Source organism: Miscanthus floridulus, chromosome 17, assembly GCF_019320115.1.
Source record: "Miscanthus floridulus cultivar M001 chromosome 17, ASM1932011v1, whole genome shotgun sequence".
Classification (NCBI taxonomy): domain Eukaryota; kingdom Viridiplantae; phylum Streptophyta; class Magnoliopsida; order Poales; family Poaceae; genus Miscanthus; species Miscanthus floridulus.
The window spans coordinates 103,509,624-103,530,367 of record NC_089596.1 but is presented as its reverse complement, the minus strand read 5'-3'; the positions used below and the strand labels follow the sequence as shown (position 1 = coordinate 103,530,367).

The 20,744-nt window shown below is 47.8% G+C and overlaps 2 protein-coding genes across 2 annotated transcripts; one reads left to right on the top strand and one right to left on the bottom strand.

The window, feature by feature from the left end:
• Positions 1-1,684: 1,684 nt before the first annotated feature.
• Positions 1,685-3,109, bottom strand: LOC136516818 (phospholipase A1-II 6-like). The gene has a single exon (XM_066510307.1). It carries the CDS (start codon positions 3,101-3,103, stop codon positions 1,883-1,885), a length of 1,221 nt encoding a protein of 406 aa, XP_066366404.1. The 5' UTR covers positions 3,104-3,109; the 3' UTR covers positions 1,685-1,882.
• A 12,710-nt stretch (positions 3,110-15,819) lies between these two features.
• Positions 15,820-20,744, top strand: LOC136518543 (protein INCREASED PETAL GROWTH ANISOTROPY 1-like). Its single transcript, XM_066512219.1, has 6 exons — positions 15,820-17,235; positions 18,242-18,373; positions 18,463-18,644; positions 18,733-18,844; positions 20,097-20,231; positions 20,311-20,744. The coding sequence occupies exons 1-6, from the start codon at positions 15,901-15,903 to the stop codon at positions 20,437-20,439; spliced, it is 2,025 nt and encodes a 674-aa protein (XP_066368316.1). The 5' UTR covers positions 15,820-15,900; the 3' UTR covers positions 20,440-20,744.

Genomic DNA, 20,744 nt, shown 5'->3' with positions numbered 1-20,744 from the left:
CATGCATGGTGCCATAATTCTTGGCTGATTCTTCCTACCGTATAGACGGCACTGAACAACAGCGCTCTGAGGTGCACGACGATTTCTGAACCGGAGAAGGCCGACGCGTCCTCGTAAACAGGCCGATTTTCTTCTAATAACGGATTTGTTCTGGCTTCACCGCTTCAAAAATCTTCAAATCAAAGAATAAGTATGAGACTACAGATCATCTCCTGGTGGGCTGTGTCCACTCCAGGGAAATTTGGACCAAAGTCCTCAGTGCAGCTAGACTGGAGATGCAGCCTCCGCTGTCAGATCAATGTTTGAAGGTTTGGTGGCTTCATTCATTATCAGCCCCGATTTTAGGAAAGGTTTTGATTTTGACTCGCTGGTACTGCTCATCTCATGGTCTGTCTGGAATCAGCACAACCGTGGCCGTATTCAGGAACGAATCAATGCAGCCACACCGCCTGCTGTTACTAATTCTGGAAGAAGCCCATGCGTGGATTCAGGCCGGCTACACGTCGCTAGCGCCTCTGCTGGTGAGGGCGGTGCCTTAGGAGGGTGTGCTCTATACCTTGCTGTCGCAAAATTGTACTTTGTAATAGGAAGCTGTAGTATTCTTGGGAAGCCGGGATTTGGGTAGCTTCGGTATGCGTCTTGCAATGCCGTGCTTCCTTTGTCTCGGTTGTATCAAACTTCTAGCTCCTTTCCTCTTAGGTTTGGTTTGGATCCTTTGAATTAAATTCGTTCTACTAAATTATAATTTAGACATATATTAATTAAGCCAATATGATTATATATGAAATATATTTGTATATTATTGTTAGCCATGCACGAGAGATGCTTATATGTTGTATTTCTACTGTAGAAAAGCGAGTTGAAGAGCGTGCTATAAGTTGCAGAGTAGAAACATAACATGGTGATCTATAAAATCAATTTACATCCCCAATCCTATGAATTTGAGATAGACTTATATGTGAACTTTGGAAAGTTGTGGAATCTCAATTTAAAGCTAAATAGCCTAATTCATTAAGTAGATTCTAATTCCTCCTAAATGAAGGAGTCCAAATGGCCCCTTTATGAAATACTTACGCTACGGCGCACGTTCGTGAAAAAAAAAAGATTAAGTATGAGACTATGACTGAAAATCAAAACACAAAAGGTGTTCGACATAAGTGCATATATAAGCAATCATAAAGATCATGCAAAGCCTCTATGGGACTGTCAGCAGGCACCTGAGCGACTCCCAAATATTTTTTATTCTCTTCATGGAACATCTTTTGCTAGAACATACAGCCGTTCTAGGTCAAAAAAAAATGTTCAACTGCAAAGGAGTCATGAAGTGAAAAATGTTCTATACTTTGAAAGGGAAAAAATGGTTCATTAAGTAGTAAGGGGGGAGATGTTAATTTACAGGTGCCTGAAAAGTAGCCAGGCTCTCAGGCGACGCTTTACAGTCGTTGGATTTAATTGAATGGCTGGATCATCGCCTTCAATCTCTAGCGTAGCTGCTGCAAGGTCATTAACCACCGATGGGGCAGTCTAATGCAGCAAGGTGAGGCTCCACCGCAGGACACGGGGCCGCTCCGCTCGCCCACTGGTCTATGCACCTCAGCGCCTGTGGTCTGCAGGTTGGGCGAAAGCAGGAAGCAAGCAGCAGAGCTGCATCGCTGAACAGTACTAAAAACTCAGTCGCCTGATAGATAGGAATCGTGAAGTGTTAAACATATATAATTAGCGACATAAATCATTTTTTAGTTGCTTAGGTGACATAGATATAGGGAACATCCCCAATTCCCCATGCATAACCAAATGACTACTTGTCAATCGATTGTATGGGTTTTGTCCTTTCCACACAAAGCTGCCTGCATGGCAAGAGTTCGTTCCATCCCTTCGCCGTCTACTCATCATCCTCGTCCTCCTCGCAATCCATCAAGCTCCAGCGCCCGTCGGCGCCCTCCACCATGCCCCTGTTCAGCGGCACCCACCACCCGGGCGGTACCCCATAGTCGTCCCGCAGCGCGTCGTACAACTTGTTCACCAACGCCACGTCCCGCGCCACGGCGAGCTCGAACCCACCGCGCGCGCCCCGCGTGCCCGACACGCCGTGCAGGTACACCTCGAGGTTGTGCCAGGTCTGCTCGCGCCCGGGGCTCTTCAGGTACGGCGACTCCCCCGTGTCGATCGCGAGCTCCGCGCCGACGTCGTGGTAGAACACGATCGGGTACTTGGGCACGACGTCGCGGGCGTTGCGGACGCGGAGGAGCCGCAGCCCCGGGACGGCGTCGAACCGCTTCTTGAAGCCGCCGCCGCCGACGCGCGGGCTGGCGAACGCGAACGCGGTCACCGGGAAGGCGGCCGCGCCCGCCGTCGCCACGTTGTAGCCGTTGGCGGCGATGTCAAACGCGTTGAGCGTGGCGAGCGCCGCGCCGAGGCTGTGGCCCGTCACGGTGATGCTGAGCTCCTCGTCCCTGTAAGTGTCCACCAGTCTCCGCACCTCGCTCAGCGCCTGATGCCGTGCGCTGTCCTGGTTGTGGCTGGACGCCGGGTCGGTGGAGGTGTACATGGACAGCCATCCACGGTGCACCATGGTGTCGCAGGCTTGGCCGTCCCCGAGGAGGCCTCTGGTCGGTACCATGGGGAACTCGAGGTCGTCGGCCCACTCCAGCTTCTGCATGGTGCCGCGCCACACGACGACGACGTCGCGGCGGCCCAGCGCGGCCTTCCCTTCGTCGGTGGCCACCGCGACGTAGCCGATCCAGTTGGACTCCCTGCACCGGCGCGACCTGGACACGGACCTGAGGATGAACGCCTCCGGCACGGCCACCGACGACGTGGCGTACAGGAACCTGGTCACCCGGTACGCGGCGGCGTGCGCCAGCAGCCGCACCCGGTCGAAGAAGCGCGCCATGGCGAAGCGGGACAGCCCCGCGTGCGGCGACGCCCGCTCGCGGTTGAAGGCGTCGTAGGTCGCCTGCGCCATCTCGCCGTACCGGAGCACGGTGCGGCGCAGGTCCAGGTCCAGCGGGTCCAGCAGCCCAGCCCAGCCGCCGTCGCCGCCGCCGCCGTGGAGCTCGCGCCACCGCCGGGCCGTGTCGCCGAGGCCGCCGTGCTGGGACATGTTGCCTTGCTGGTGCTTCTTCTGATGATCAGCTTGCTCAGCGTGGTTGATCTATATATGGAGGACACAGTGATGGTAGCTTGCATGGGTTTGCTTCTGATGACGAGGATTGCAAACGGCAAAGGCATGACATGCACCGTGCTGGGACTGCGTGATGGAACGTGCATGCTTCGTGTCCTGGTCACGCCAAACTGGGCAGGGCGAACAGTGTAGGGGAGCAAGGTGAAGTGGGACACGCTTCGTGTCCTGGTCACGCCACACACACAGTACAACGCGTGAAGGTGCCATGGCTATGCATTGCAAACTGCATGCACCCACATCTGACGCGAGCAGGGGTTACTGATTCTTGGCTGCCCTGAACTCCTTGATCTAGTCCAAACATCCTCTGAAACATGGCCTTCCATGAGGCAGGACCCAAGGCCGAGAGGGCTTTGTTGGGCCAGCAGTTCAGTTCCATGTATGCTGTTGGTGGATTCGGCTGTCACAAACAGAGCTTAAATTTCTTTTTTGGCCGGCCCGGCTAAACCATAAGCCATGGCTGAAAGTACTGTTGGATGATTTGTTGTTGTGAGAGAAAAATACTATTTATTGGCTGAAAAAGTACGGCTTATGGCGTAGGATAGTACTACTTTCCTAAAAAAAAAAGTAACAGTAGTACTTGTATGGAATCTTTTGAAACTTTCACCACCGATACGGAACCTCAAAATTTAGTTTGGAGATATAAATTTGATAGCGTAGATTTTCCTTAAATAACAATTACATAATCACGGTGTTAAAAGGAACTTATAAGAAAATACCTAAATAAAGAGTTCAGATAAAACTTGATTAGTAAAGGTAAGAGCAACTCTAAGAGATTAGCCAAAAAAAAAGGACAAAATTCATGATTTAGCTATTGTCTAAAATAGAAACCTCAAAATAAAAAAAAAATAGAACTCTCTATTCTGCCATTGTCCATATTAAAAAAAATGTAGAGTCGGAACACTAGCTTTTCAACCTAGCAACCATCGTCCGCACGACTTGTCTTGAGATAGGACATTCAGAAATGCAAATTCAGCTTCGGTAGGTGGAACAATGATTAGAAGCAAATTGCAAGAAGAGAGAATCGGTGTGCTCTCATGACATAAAGATTGCACGCATGTACAAGAGCTATCTAAGTCGGACACTAATATCTTGGCACACCTAGAAAACATATTTGAAGCACTTCAAATGCCCATGCCACTTCCTCACCCTTCTCTCCTCCATTCACTGTGTTCTACGCCTTGCCATCTCAACATGTCCGCTCGTCGAGTTACTCTGTCCCCATCTTTCTAGTCGAGAAGTTTTGCATCACGATTGATGTTGATAAAGGAGAAACAACCAAATACAATATGTCGATTCAATGATTGTGGTTTACATCTGACGCCTATCAAGGTAGTGGCCTAGAAGAGGAACAAGTTTCGTCAGCCAGTATTAGGGCATCCACAACAGTAAGAGTCGGTTACTAGCTCTAAGCCAATCTTTCCAATAGTGTTAGCTTTTAGCAATGGCTCATTGTGTGATTAGGCTCATATGATACTCTCACATGTTCTCGAAATATGTGTATGAGCCTAGCTCTTATTCAAGAGCTAGTTTCTCTCTCTCTCTTTTATTAAAATGTGAAAAAATGTTTTAGAGCTAGTTTATGAGTCACCTATTGCTGGTGCCCTTCTAATCAAATCACTAAAAACATATCTACATTTGATATTTTACATGAAACTGGTTCATTGATTCCTCGGTGCGCATGCGTGAGAAACTTACGAGCTAACTCATCATTCATCTTTGGGACTTTTCATTTGCAAGAATCTATCACAAACAGAAACAAATTAAATATGATCACATGATGTCCGACAACAATGCAACAGAGTGGCATGGGGCAGATCACCAGTGATGGCTCCACGGCTTCTTTTGAGAAGGCTTGGGGCATTGATGGTGTTGGGGCGATGAAAGGGCTCATCAGCGGCTGCTTGTGGCAGTAGTTGCTCCAATAAACATGAGCAGCATTGTGATGGATCTAGCTATGTTTTAGGGGGGAAATGCAACTATGAACTAGGCGCAATCAAATGTACAAGATAGTCCAAAAGTTAAATCTAGAAGATGACCCGGGAATTGAACAACTTCTGAGTGACTTGGATTGTGGTTTCTTTGAGTATTAGAGCTCATCAAAACAAAACTGAAAACTACCTAATTTGGCATCGACCAAAATTGCACAACCAATTGATTGGAGCGGGAAGAAAAGAAAGATGAGAGACGACTATGGAGAGAGTGTGTACCAATAGATAGATACAACAGGGCTCACGGAAAAGAATTGATGCAATCAAACAAACAAACAAAATTATTATAAAATATTTTCAAGTAAGAAAAACCCAAATATTATAGCAAGAAAAGCTAGCTACCCATACTATTTGCACAGATTAGCTTACTAATTTTATTATATATTTGACTCATTTTTACTAGATATAGAGGGAGGGAGTAGTAGTTTCAACTTAGGCCCCGTTTAGATTCCAAAAAATTTTGCGCAGTACCCGTCACATCGAATCTTGCGGCACATGCATGGAGTACTAAATGTAGACGAAAAAAAAACTAATTACACAGTTGGTCGAGAAATTACGAGACGAAACTTTTGAACCTAATTAGTCCATAATTAGACACTAATTACCAAATACAAACGAAATGCTACAGTGAGCCAAAATCCAAAATTTTTTGGATCTAAACGGGGCCTTAGTAGGTCGGGATAGACTTACATGTCTTCACCCGCTGGGGGCAAATCTGGTTGCTTAGAGTGGCCAACACGCCAAAGGATAATCACTTTCACCAACCGGCGTTTCCATGGATCGAATCTGCCATTGCCCGTTTCAGCATGAAGACAAAGGCTAGATGGTGCACTCGATCTCATGAGATCCTTTGCGTCCATGCTACTCCCTTCCCTCGCCGATATATAATCCGTGACGTTCGGTCTAAGCGTCGTAGCTCCCTGGCTGCCAAAACAGAGCTTAAGTGGATTCGTGTAATCCATGTTTAAATGAATGTAGAAATAAGTTCGGGTCTATTTAGCATTAAAAATTACTCCCTCGATTCTTTTTTATAGGGCACAACTTGATATGACACGGTCTTTTAAATTACAATTTGGCCGTTTATTTATTTTATATTATATTATTTGTACTTATAAACTTATGGTAATTGAATAGTAGATTTAATTACAAATCTAACTATATTAAGTTTATATTATGATAATTAGAAATTACTAGTCAAAGATTTTGAAGTTTGAATCTTGGTATACGTGTACGTATTATAAAATAGAATGGAGGTAGCAGCAGCCAAAGTTAATGCTAATGGATTCAAACAGATCTGCTAATAAATTAAGCATGCTAATTATTAGCAAAAGGGCTAAACCGATCGGACTTGGGTGGGACGAGGCTGTGTTTAAAATCTTTTCATGTCTGTCCAGTAATCAAATTCTTTTCTATCTTAGGGCATGTTTAGTTCCCAAAATTTTTTGCGCAGTACCCATCACATCGAATCTTGCGGCACATGTATGGAGTACTAAATGTAGACGAAAAAAAACTAATTGCACAGTTGGGTGAGAAATCGCGAGACAAAACTTTCGAACCTAATTAGTCCATAATTAGACACTAATTACCAAATACAAATGAAAGTGCTACAGTAGCCAAAACCCAAAAAAATTTGCATCTAAACGCGCCCTTAATACAAAGACGCACAAACCTTTTGCGTGTATCCACTCGTGTGTGTGTGTATATATAATTAATATACAAGATACTATATAATGTTATTGTATGCGTCTCAACAACCAATCAAACAATACTAAAAAAAACACTCCTTTTTTTTCCCATGCTACTGCATCCACCTAAGCGTACTTTCACTCATCCAAAATATAATGCGGCCAAGTGAGACTGTGAGAGCAAGTGAGCAACCATGCAAACACAAGCCGAAGCTGCCTGCGCTCTGCACCACGACAGTACGACACACACTCGCAAGGTAAATAACAAGTGCTCCGAGCCGAGCGTGAGTTGAGCGAGTGAGAGTAAAGGCCTTTTGCATGGCTCATCCAAAACAGCTTCATCGGTGAAGCCAAAGCCGGTGAAGCCAGAAAACTAGTTTTTTTTTGGCTTCGAGTTCATTTTAACCCCGGCTTACAAAACGATTTCATGTTACTGTGCCTCGACTTACGCAAAATAAATGAAGCTGAAGCCGATATAAGCCGTGCCAAAGAGGCCCTAAAATCAGCAATCTAAGTGAGTGACACCGGCTGATCGGCCGCTCGTCGCGTGGCGGGAGTGAGATGCCATCATTCTCGTCTGGTCTCTGCCCGAAACCAATGGGTTGTTTATCAGTGAAGTGATCTGCATCGATGGCTCTGTGGGGTTTGCCGCCGACGAACCGGGCGGAGTACGTGTCGGGCCATTGAGTCAGCAGAGCACAAGTACTACTAGAGACTTGAGAGCGATGCCATGGCGTGCACGTAGCACGGTCGTGTGTGTCGCCGTGCGTGGGTGGCGGGACCTGACAACCGACGAAGTGGCGCCATGCCGCCATCTACATGGGTTGCTTGCTAATCATTCCATCATTCCCTTAACCACCGTTGCTAATGATGGATCTTCTTCTTGTCTGCACAGCATGCAAAGATCTACTCGTACATGTACATCTATCACGTGAGATCTGTGCGGCGACCGCGCTAGAGCGTGCGTTGGCCGCTCCGCCGGCCGGAACCACCGCACAGCAACGGTAACGGTTGCTCCTAGTACCTCGTAGTCGTAGCAGCTCCCCCTGCCTTTATTTCCTCGGCGCGGCTTGGTGTACAATTTGGAACCAGGCGTCCCGGCCAGTAGCAGTAGGAGCGCTGTACCTGTCACCAGCGCATGGCATGCATGGCGTAGTAGGCACCTGGTGCAGAGCTGGGTGCGTTGCATGCCTGCATCTGCATGGAGTCACGCCTAGCTAGCTCTACATAGCTACAGTGACGCGCCACTTACCGAGCCCTGGGCCGCTGGCGCGGCGACGCCGGTAGTGCCATGCTTGGGCTTGAATCCTTGTTATGCTTATGCACGGTGGCAGTTCATACTAGTACGTGGTGTAACACGTCGTCGCAGCTGGTGCACGAATCGCCGTTCGTACCCCGTGCCGCCGTGCGTGTCCGTCATCTGTATTGTAGCATGAATGCGATTGCACGCAAGCTCAACCCAACAATTTTCAAATCTCGTGGGTATGTGGGATTTGGCATTCGGGTTTCATCTGCGTGAATCAACGACAAGAAAGCCAGAAAAGGGCATCATCGGTTATAGGGCATCTCACTGAGCTGACAACTAAACAGATCAAGGAACTGAGGAAGGGAGGAAAAGCAGTGGTTTCCAGATTCAGCCTTGTTTAGTTTCCAAAATTTTTTGCATGGAGTACTAAATGTAGACGAAAAAAAACTAATTGTACAGTTCTCGGCAAAATCACGAGACAAATCTTTTAAGCCTAACTAGTCTATGAAAAGCCTTACGTGCTACAGTAACCCATATGGGCTAATGACCGATTAATTAGTATCATTAGATCCGTCTCGTAGTTTCAAGATGGGTTCTGTAATTTGTTTTTTTTATTAGTATCAAAAATCTCTTTCGACACATTTGATGTGACACCAAAAATTTTCACCTCCCCCGCTAAACACCCCCGCCCCCCCCCCCCCCCAACATGCAGCTGTGGATTGTGGCGACCTGGCGTGCCAACGCCTTTCCCCAATTCCCCCCAACGTTCATATTCCACCCCCAACGCCCAACGAGCTGAAGCTGACGAGTATATATATTTTAGCACCCAACACTCCACTATCAGCAGCATTCATCACTCCCAGCACCAGCAGACCAATTGACCAAAGACCGTTCCTCGAACGCCGTGCCCCACTTCACCTCTCTCTTTTAAGATCCCACTGTTATGACTGTAGGATCATCGATCTAGACTTTGACTGTTCTATTTGGTACAACATGTAAAACAGTAGATCCTAGGACATGTAGAACGGTCTACAGAGAGACAGGGAGAGAAAAGGGAAGGGTACCGAACCTGAGACCGCAGGGGTGGAGGATCCAGTAGCTTCCATCAGGTTCGTCGATGTAGGCTGCGCACGGGCAGCGACGGTCGGTGAAGAGAGGCGACGCAGTGGAGACGATGATGACGGTGGCGGCTTCCCGTCGCTGGCTGCGCGCCCTCGTAGATCGGTCTAGGGTTTTGTCGGTGGGTTTGCGGCTCACGGCGAACCTCGTACTTTGAGCCGCCGGCCCCCACCTCTCTATATAGCGCAGTGCGACGGGGGCCCACCAACCATGTAGGGTTGGGCACCCCCGATCAGGGCGCGAGACCAAGGCCCAATAGGCCGTTGGGCCTACTGGTCAAGAGATCAATCTAACATTCTCCCCCTTGATCTCACTATTACTTTTATCTTTAAACTTTAAACTTCAATCCTTTAAACCTTACTCATTTCTTCACAGATGATGCATAGAGCATGTTTCATCGTCTCGGTCAATCGCCGATAGATTTGACAGCTACAATGCACGTCTCTGATCTGAAATAGTTACTTTAACTTTTGGGCCCTTTATAGTCCAGGAATTATAGGCTTTCCCTTAAACCCATGCCGGCTACATGTTCTCTGAACACGTTGGGTGGTAAGCCTTTTGTAAGCGGATCCGCGAGCATCTTTTCGGTACTTATATGCTCAAGACTTATCATCTGATCCCGGACTTTATCCTTCACAACATAATACTTTATGTCAATGTGTTTGGCAGCACCACTTGACCTATTGTTGTGAGCATACTGTACTGCTGGATTATTATCGCAGTATAATTTCAGTGGTCTATTGATGTCGTCAACCACCTTCAAACCGGGTATGAACTTCTTTAGCCAGTTCACCTGCCCCGTTGCCTCATAACATGCTACAAACTCGGCATACATTGTGGACGATGTAGTGACGGTTTGCTTTGAGCTTTTCCATGAAATAGCTCCCCCTGCGAGAGTAAACACATATCCAGACGTGGATTTTCTATTATCTCCCGCATAATCAGAATCTGAATATCCCACTATATGGAGTGAATCAGATCTTCTATACGTCATCATGAGGCCTTTCGTTCCTTGCAAATAACGCAAGACTTTCTTTACCAATTTCCAATGTTCTATTCCAGGATTGCTCTGGAATCTGCCAAGTAACCCGGTAACAAATGCTAAGTCAGGGCGCGTACACACTTGAGCATATTGCAAGCTTCCGACAGCTGAAGCATATGGAACCACTTTCATTTGATCGATCTCATATTGGTTCCTGGGGCATTGAAAATCCCCATATCTGTCGCCCTTGACTATAGGAGCAGGTGAGGGACTACATTTGTGCATACTAAATTTCTTTAAGACTTTTTCTATGTATGCCTTTTGTGACAGTCCTAATACCCCTTTACTTCTATCTCGGTGAATCTCGATCCCTAGAACGAACGAAGCTTCACCAAGATCTTTCATATCAAACTTTGAGGACAAAAACTTCTTTGTTTCCAGTAGTAGACTGACATCACTACTAGCAAGTAAGATATCATCCACATACAGGACAAGGAAGATAAACTTCCCATTCTTAAACTTTGCGTAGACACAATTGTCCTCAACATTATCTTTAAACCCAAAATTCTTTATTGTCTGATCAAACTTCAAGTACCACTGTCTTGAAGCTTGTTTTAATCCATAAATAGATTTCTTTAGGCGGCATCCCAAACGTTCTTTTCCTTCTATGACAAAACCTTTCGGTTGTGCCATGTAAACATTTTCCTCTAAGTCTCCGTTGAGAAATGCCGTCTTTACATCCATCTGGTGTAATTCCAAATCGTAATGTGCCGCTAATGCCATTATGATTCTGAAGGAATCCTTACATGAGACTGGAGAAAATGTCTCATTGTAATCAATCCCTTCTCTTTGTGTAAAGCCTTTTGCCACAAGTCGGGCTTTATATCTCTCTATATTCCCTTGAGAGTCAAGTTTTGTTTTGTAGACCCATTTACAGCCTACTGTTTTGGCTCCTTTAGGAATTATCTCTAAATCCCAAACTTTATTTGCATTCATTGATCTCATCTCATCTTCCATGGCCTCAAGCCACTTTGATGAATGGTCACTTTTCATGGCTTCTTCAAATGAGGTGGGATCATCCTCCATTTGAAATTCTTCAGTGTTGTACACTTCATAATCAGCAGGAATAGCTGATTTTCTAACTCTTTGAGACCTTCTAGGGGCCTCGTCAATTGGCACATTTTCTGTTTGAGGCTGTTGTTGCTCCCCCTCATGTGTGGCAATAGGTTCTATAGGATCCTGAGCCACAGGTTCCTCATCATCATTCATTGTTGCCACAGGCGGGATAACAACAGGTGCTGGCACCACAGTGTCTTGTCCTGTTGGTGCAGCAACAGCAGGTAGTGAGAAAAATGGCTCATGAATGATCGGAGTGGGTGCAAACACCCTCTTCTCTTCAAGGTCAATTTCTCGAGCTACCATGCTTCCCCTTATCATTTCATCCTCTAGGAAGACAGCGTGTCTCGTTTCCACAAACTTTGTATGTCTGTTAGGACAGTAGAAACGAAAACCTTTTGACTTTTCTGGGTAGCCAATGAAATGACAACTCACTGTTTTGGGATCTAGCTTCCCAGTGTTTGGGTTAAAAACTTTAGCCTCAGCAGGGCTCCCCCACACACGTAAGTGGTTAAGCGAGGGTACTCTTCCTGTCCACAACTCATACGGTGTTTTGGGCACCGACTTACTTGGTACTCTATTGAGAATATGAATGGCGGTTTTTAACGCCTCCATCCACAGACTCGTGGGTAAAGTGGAGTAACTTATCATACTACGCACCATATCCATCAGGGTACGGTTACGCCTTTCAGCTACTCCATTCTGCTGAGGTTCGCCCGGTGTTGAATACTGGGCGACTATACCATTCTCCTGTAAGAACCTTGCAAAAGGTCCAGGAACTTGTCCATATGGGGTATGCCGACCGTAGTACTCTCCTCCACGGTCAGACCTGACTATCTTAATCTTTAAATCATGCTGATTTTCAACTTCTACTTTAAATATTTTAAATTTATCCAACGCTTCTGTTCTTTCTTTAATTGGATAAATGTAGCCAAACCGAGAGTAATCGTCTGTGAATGTTATGAATGAATCATAACCATCCACACTTTTCACAGGAAAAGGACCACATATGTCTGTGTGAATAATCTGTAGAATTCCTGTGCTTCGTTTGGCATCTTTCTTAATTTTCTTTACATACTTTCCTTTTATGCAATCTCTACATTGTTCTAACTCTGAGAGCTCTAATGGAGGAAGAATATCATTCTTAACTAGTCTTTCTATTCTCCCCCTCGAAATATGGCCTAAACGACAGTGCCATAATTTCGACAACGCATCTTGAGCTCTCTTTCGTTTTCTGTTTCCATTGTTCGATGAGGATACATTTTCATTCACATCACATACGGAATTAACATTTTCACGAAGTGATAACAAATAAAGCTCGTCTTGTCGGAAGGCAAGACCAATACATTTATTATTAAACAATATTTGACATTTGCCATTTCCAAAGTGGCAATCATAACCATCATGGTCCAACTTTGAAACACTAATCAAATTTCTTTGCAAAGAAGGTACATAAAGAACATCTCTAAGAATAATTATGAAGCCATCAGCAAGCTCTAATGGAAGATCACCAACGGCCTCAACATCTGCTTGTTCTCCATTTGCGACTTTAATGAAACTTTCGCTTCTTTGCAAAGTTCTCATCGAACGGAATCCCTGTAATGAATTAGCAACATGAATAGTTGCACCTGAATCAATCCACCAAGTAGATTTTGAAAACTTTACATACAAGGATTCATTTACGAACGTAATAATGTTCTCACCTTTATTCTTCATTATCATCTTTAAGAAATCAGGACAATTCTTTTTATAATGCCCTGTCTTCTTGCAGTGGAGACACTGGTCTTTAGCCACTGGGAATTGCTGGTTCTGAGACTGTTGCATGGGACCTTTTCCAGATGATTTGGAGGAAGAACTGTTATTATAGTTCTTTTTCTTATCTTTTAGGTAGTTCACAGAACCACCTTGTGAAACTTTTATTCTTTCCTCCTCCTGCACACACATGGCTATGAGCTTTTCCAAATCCCATTTTTCAGGCTGTATGTTGTAGTTAACAACAAATGTGTCAAATTCTTTGGGCAAAGAAGCAAAAATCAAATGAATAAGAAACTCATCCTTGAGTGCCAAATCCATTGGTTTGAGCTTAGATGCCAGATTGCTCATTCTCAGTATGTGCTCTCTAATGCCACTGCCGCCACCAGAGTACCTTTCTGTGACCAGCTGCTTGATCAGCTGGGTTGCATATGTCTTTGAAGAGCCAGTGAACTGACTCTTTATTCTGTCTAGGTACTCTGTGACCGTGTCACAGTCTGGAATTGAGCCCACAATAGCAGGCTCAATTGTGTTCTTTATCACTGCCAGACACTTCTTGTTGGCAGTGACCCATTTCCTATGCTCAAGGTCATAGGACATCTTTACGGGAGCAAAATCCCGCTCTCTGTTCTGCCATGCAGCATCAGTCTCATCTGTCTCCCTCACCGGTGCCACAGGTTCTTTAGGGCACGGTGTGGTGACAACCCAGTCCACCTCAGCGAGGATAAAGGCCAGGTCTATCTTTTTCTTCCACTCAATATAGTTATCACCTTTTAGAGTGGGGATTTCTTTGATACAACTCATCAAGTTGTATCCTCCTGAAAACATAATTCAAATAGGGTGAGAACAGAAATAACAACAATAATTGCATGCCTTAGTTTAACGTTGGTCAAAATTAAAACATACAATTATTTTCTACACTAATTCTACATCACCGTTGGGCAGAAATAGAATTAATGTATAACAAAAAACATTATAATATTGTCATTAATCAACGTTGGTCAGAATAACAACAACATTATAATCAATTTAAAACATATCCATTTTCAAAATTAAATTCTCCCGTTAGTTCGAATTTAATAATGAAAATTACATCTTTAAATACGCAGCGGAAACTTTAACATTTAATAATCTCTTCCTATTTTCCAGAAGCAAATTTACCATTTACTGAACAAAAAATATCGTTGGATAAATTTTTGTACAGAAATTATCATAAAAAAAATCAATTCAAATTGATCAAACTGTCTTCTGGAAAATAAGAAAAACAAAAACTGTGACTTTTCTATTCATTTTACCATTTCGGCCCAGCCAGCACACGCGCGGCCCACGGCCTGCCCATGCGCGCGCGCGCGCGCCAGCGAAATCGGCCCAGCCAGCCGCGGCCCATCTTCTTTTCGCGCGCACAGGCCACACCCAGGCCGCAACCTGGGCCTGGGCCGGCAATGTCCCGCGCGTCCGCGCGCCCGCCTGGGCTGCGACTTGGCCCACTCCATCTCAGCCGTTCCTCTCCATCCGACGGCTGTGCGCGCGCATCGGAGGATCAAAAACGGCGACCGCCGCGGCGCCCGTGAACCCTAGCGCCATTCGGCTTCGCTCTCTCTCTCTCCGCCCCTCACTGCTCTCTCCTCTCCACTCAGTCCCGCCGCAGCAGACACCGAGCGAGGAGCTCCGACGGCGAGAGAGATCAGCAAGCCCCGGCGCCGTCTCCGGCCCCCTCGCCGGCGTGCGCGCTCCCCAGCGGGTGAGCGCGTCGCCGTCGAGCGGCCTGGCCGCGGCGCCCTAGTGGCCGTTCCGGCGAGTAGATCACCCCCGGCCGGCCCTTTTCTTCCCCGCGCGCCGGCGTGACTGTAGTGCCGCGCAACGGCGAGGTAGGCCACCCTCTTACCTTTCTCCCCTTTCTTTTGATTCTTTTGATTTGTTCGGTTTTGACCCGATTTGACGATTAGGGTTAGGGTTGGGGTTTGGGATGGCCTCTGTTTTGCTTTTCCCGAAACGATTTCGGCTTTTAGGGTTCGATTTTGTCATGAAAACGAGCCCTCAATTTTCCTTTAACCCAGTTAGGGTTAGGGTTCATCCGAACCCACTGTCGGCCGAAGCCCCTTCTACGTTCTAGATCCGCACTGGATCTCTTCATCTTTTGCTTTTCAAACCGATTTATCCGTTCTAGATCAAAACCCTAGCCATATCTATACCTAAACCGTGGCTCTGGTACCAATGTTATGACTGTAGGATCATCGATCTAGACTTTGACTGTTCTATTTGGTACAACATGTAAAACAGTAGATCCTAGGACATGTAGAACGGTCTACAGAGAGACAGGGAGAGAAAAGGGAAGGGTACCGAACCTGAGACCGCAGGGGTGGAGGATCCAGTAGCTTCCATCAGGTTCGTCGATGTAGGCTGCGCACGGGCAGCGACGGTCGGTGAAGAGAGGCGACGCAGTGGAGACGATGATGACGGTGGCGGCTTCCCGTCGCTGGCTGCGCGCCCTCGTAGATCGGTCTAGGGTTTTGTCGGTGGGTTTGCGGCTCACGGCGAACCTCGTACTTTGAGCCGCCGGCCCCCACCTCTCTATATAGCGCAGTGCGACGGGGGCCCACCAACCATGTAGGGTTGGGCACCCCCGATCAGGGCGCGAGACCAAGGCCCAATAGGCCGTTGGGCCTACTGGTCAAGAGATCAATCTAACACCCACGACCCAACCGCACGCCAAAAAGCCTAGCCTACTGCAACACCGACGACCGCTCCTCGAACGCCATGCCCGTGGCGCAATCCTAGGCGTCCATTTCGTATTCCACGGCCGGCGAAGCATCAGCCAGCAGCCAGCCATGGTGGCCGGCCGCGTCAAGGCGGCCATGGGCTTCCAGCGGAGCCCGGCGACGCCCAAGCCCGGGGCCGCCGCCTCCTCCACCTCGTCCTCGCGCAAGGCGCCGGCGCCGCTGCAGCTTCCCGGGTCGGCCGCGGCGGGGGGGCAGCCGGAGACGCCGCGCCGGCGGTCGTCCGGCTCCCCAGCGGCGCCGCCCGGGTCGGGGTCCAAGGGCGGCGGCGGGCCGTTCTCGCGCTACTTCCCGCGGTCGTCCGCGCAGGTACAGCCGGCGCGCGCGGCGGGGCCGCCCGAGCCGCCGCCGGGCCCGGGCCCCGCCGCCGTCGCCGAACTCGCCCGCCTCGTCGAGGAGCTCCGGGAGCGGGAGTCCCGCCTCCGCACCGAGCTGCTGGAGCACAAGATCCTCAAGGAGACCGTCGCCATCGTGCCGTTCCTCGAGACCGAGCTCGCCGCCAAGAGCAGCGACCTCGGCCGCTGCCGCGACGCGCTGACGCGGCTCCAGGACGAGAACGCGCGCCTCCGCGCCGAGCTCGACGACGCCGTCGCCGCCGCCAGGACCAGCCAGCAGCGGGTGGTTGAGTTGGAGAAGGAGGTGGCGGAGGTCAAGAGGCGACGGCGGCGGTACCCCGACCCCGAGCCCGACCATGATGACTGCTCGTCGTCGGTGTCGTCCGACAACTCCTTGTCCGGCCGCTACAATGCGGCGAGCAACGCGGTCGTGCCCGGGCTGTCGATTGTCCCTCCTCCCGCGCCTCCGCCTCCGCCGCCGCCGCCCCCGCCAATGCCGGCGCCTCACAAGTCCAGGTCGTCCTACTTCTCCGGCTCGTCGCGCTCCTCGCCGGCGAACTCCTCGTCCAGCTCCTCCTCGTCGGTGCCATTGACGCCGACATACTCTTCAGACACCGCGGCGTCGAGAAGCCGCGTGCCGGAGCTCTCCAAGCTCCCGCCGATACCCGCCCCACCCCCGCCTCCACCTCCTCCACCGCTGCCGTCAATGCCGGCGCGCGGACGCCGCAGCGCGAGCTCGTCACCGTCGACCTCGAGCAGCAGCGGCGGCGGAGGCGGAGGGGCGGGGCCTCCTGCGCCGCCGCCGCCGCCTCCACCGGCGGCGAAAAGGAGCTCCAAAGCGTCGTCCCCTGCGACTTCGGCGACGGCCCCGGCGCCCGCCCCGTGCGTCAGGCGAGTCCCCGAGGTGGTGGAGTTCTACCACTCGCTAATGCGGAGGGACTCCAGGTCTAGGGACGGCGGCGCTGCCGGCGACGCTGGCTCCGGTGGGGGTGCCGCCGCCGCGAGGGACATGATCGGCGAGATCGAGAACCGCTCTTCTCATCTTCTCGCGGTAAGTGTTCGATCGATTTACTCCATCATAGTAATGGAAATGGAAAAGAAAGAGTGTTCGATCGATAAAATTCGTTCATTTATCTTTATTAGTCTCTACTCATAAAGTAAAATTCCCTTGTCTTGTCATCTTAGACCCATTCCCCACTCTTGTATTCTTGTTTGGCAACGTCGTCATCTCCTTGACCTGCCATTTTTGGGGAAAATTTTCTCAAAAGCGAAAGCTTTTTAACAAATTGCCTTGAGTGGTTCTGAAGTAGCTGTTGCACTTGCTGATAAGGAGTTGTTGTGGAGAGATGAACAAAAGAAAGGTGAACACCAGAAAAGTGATCGTCTTTTCGAGCTTGTGAGCTCGCATACGGCCGTCTCAGCACCAAATACAGTTGAAACAGACAAGCGCCTTTTCCCCTGTTCATCGCCCCCGTGCTCACCAACCTTCCATGAATTCGTGCAAGAAATCCGTGGATTCCTGTCTGCGTTTGTCTTGGAATTTTACGGTCGATGACGAGCAGAGAGGACGAGGGAGATGAACATGATAGGAGTAGTCGAATAGGACTAATGTGTAGTTGGGAACAAAAAAGAAAGCTGCAACCTTCTTCTGGTCCTGGGAATCAATCGAAACAGGCTCAGTGTTGTCAGACTGACTCGTGGGGCCCAGACACTGTGACCACTAGCACAAGTGCTGATGCTGCCACTGATAGATAAAAGAGGAGTGTAAAAATGACCTGAGACAGGGAGTGCTGCTTTTTTTTCGAATATAAAAAGCTGTAGCTTTTCCCCAGCCGAAACCTCGAGGCCCAGCTAGCCGTTGGAGCCTAGCTAACTCGACCGTTGCTTCGCGCCATGTGTTCTTGGATCGAAGAAACTTTTGAAATCAAATGAGTCTGCTTCTGTTGCTGGGTTGTTAGTATTTGAACTTGCTTTGATTATTGGGCCCTTGATTATTTGGTTTGTGATGGGAAACACACAAAAAATTCTGAACTGATTAGTTTGATTGGTGATTGCAGATCAAATCGGACGTGGAGAGGCAGGGCGACTTCATCCGGTTCCTGATCAAGGAGGTGCAGGGCGCGGCGTTTGTCGACATTGAGGACGTGGTCACCTTCGTCAAGTGGCTCGACGTCGAGCTCTCGCGTCTGGTGAGCTATCCATTCGTTGTCCCCGTCACGAATTCTGCCTTAACAGCGACCAGCTAACTTTGTTATCACTGGACGCTGCGCGCATGCAGGTGGACGAGAGGGCGGTGCTGAAGCACTTCGACTGGCCAGAGGGGAAGGCAGACGCGCTGCGTGAGGCCGCGTTCGGCTACCGCGACTTGAAGAAGATTGAGTCGGAAGCGTCATCGTTCTATGATGACCCCCGGCAGCCCTGCTCTTCTGCTCTCAAGAAGATGCAGGCCCTCTTCGAGAAGTAAGTTACACTTTGTAGCTTTTGGTGTCGGCCATACATATTCAGTTGTTTTTGCTTGTTCTTGTGCTCATCGACGTTTCGTTAGCAGGTTGGAGCATGGAGTGTACAGCCTTGTGCGTGTGCGAGATGGCACGATGAGCCGGTATCGTGGGTATCAGATCCCATGGGAGTGGATGCAAGACACCGGAATTGTTAGTCAGGTACTGCAAGTTAATTAGTTTTGACTAGGAAAAACATGTTGATTGAGTTAATTCATTGGATTTAACCATTCTTCCTTTTTCCCCAAAATACTCTAAATGGTTAGATGAGCTGCTGTGATTCATGCACTTGTAGACGAAAAGGGCAGGAACAAAATACATAATTTAGACGCACTCAAGGTGCCGACGGGAAGAATTTTGGGCAATTAGGTGTTTTGGGACCAATAGTAGCTTTTTGTTTCTTGTTGGGATATGCTAAGAAATGCACGTGTGAGCCAAGGGTTCCTGTGAATCTATTTTGTTTCTGTATGATGATGTTTTCTGAATATCGGGGTCAAATTAGTACTGTGCTGTGCTGTTTTTTGGTCAGGCAAATGTCTTCTGTCGTTTACAACTTGTGGTACCAACCAAAAATAAATGCACGCAAACTTGGGCCATGTTTAGTTCGGCTGAATTTGGCGTCGCCGAATTTCCTGTAGCACGCTGTAGCATTCGTTTGTATTTGGTAATAATTGTTCAACCATTGACTAATTAGGCTCAAAACGTTCGTATCGCAAAGTACAACCAAACTGTGCAATTAATTTTTGATTTCGTCAATATTTAGTACTCCATGCATGTACCGCAAGTTTGATGTGACGGGTAATCTTCTTTTTGCATAGTGTCAAAGTTTGGATTTTGGGTGAACTAAACATGGCCTTGGTATTTTTGGGACCAAAAAGGCCATATCAACTGTGGTGGCCATGTTCTGTGAAATGCTGTGTTAGTCAGGGATTCTCGTGAAACAATTTTGTTTCTGCATGGCCCCCTCTGAATTTTTGGTCCAGAAGCATGGTCCATGAATTTTGAGCTAAACAAAAACAAAAAAAAGGCAGCAACACACTGTTACTCTATTCTGGCTCATGTTAGACATTTTGGCTCTGTTCGGCTGGCTGAATTTGGCTGAAAAACACTGTTCCAGCTAAAATATTGTGAGAGAAAAACACTGTTCCAGCTGAAAAAATAAGCTGAATAGTGCCGTTTTTGGAATAAGCCGAACATGACCTTTAATTTAGAAAAAAAAAGTGATTGGAGGCAAATTACTAGTTCCCCTGTTGTTTGTTTTCCATTCAATTACTGGGATAAGCTTAAGCCCTTAAACCTAACAGCAAATATACACTTGACCAGCCCATTTTTGTGGATACAGTTATATCGTTACAGAACTTACTTCCTAAAACATAAATGGCATTTTGATGACAAGCTGAGTCTTAATATGCAGATGAAATTGCAATCAGTGAAGCTAGCGATGAAGTATCTGAGAAGGGTTTCCTCAGAGCTTGAGGCCATACAAGTTGGCCCTGACGAAGAGGAACTGGTGCTTCAAGTAGTTCGATTTGCCTTCAGAGTACACCAGGTAACCACTCCACTTACTCATGTACGTCGATATGCTCTTCAAACTTGTATGTTGTGCTCAGCCCTACCATACCTTGCAGTTTGCAGGGGGTTTCGACGGTGATACGATGCGCGCCTTTCAGGAGTTGAAGGAGAAGGCGTCAACCTTCCAGCAACGGGAAAGCCAAAACCAACATCTGCAACAGCAAAGGCTCACTGGCAGAAGTTGAAACACATGTATTTATAGCAGTCCATCACTATAGCATAGTGGAAACGTCTATTTACTTGGCCAAATGCTATATCTCACATTCTCAGTCATCTTGTTGAGTGGCATGAAATGCTGTTCCTGTGTAGTGGCGTGTGCCTCACAGCCGAATTCTTTATTTTTAATATATAAGAGCATGTATTTTTTTATTTTAGAGATACATGCACTGTTGATCTTGATAAGTTTCGTAATCTGACATATCATCAATAAACAATCATGACTAACTTCTGATATGCTTTTGTATCACCAAACAAATAGAAATGTATAGTG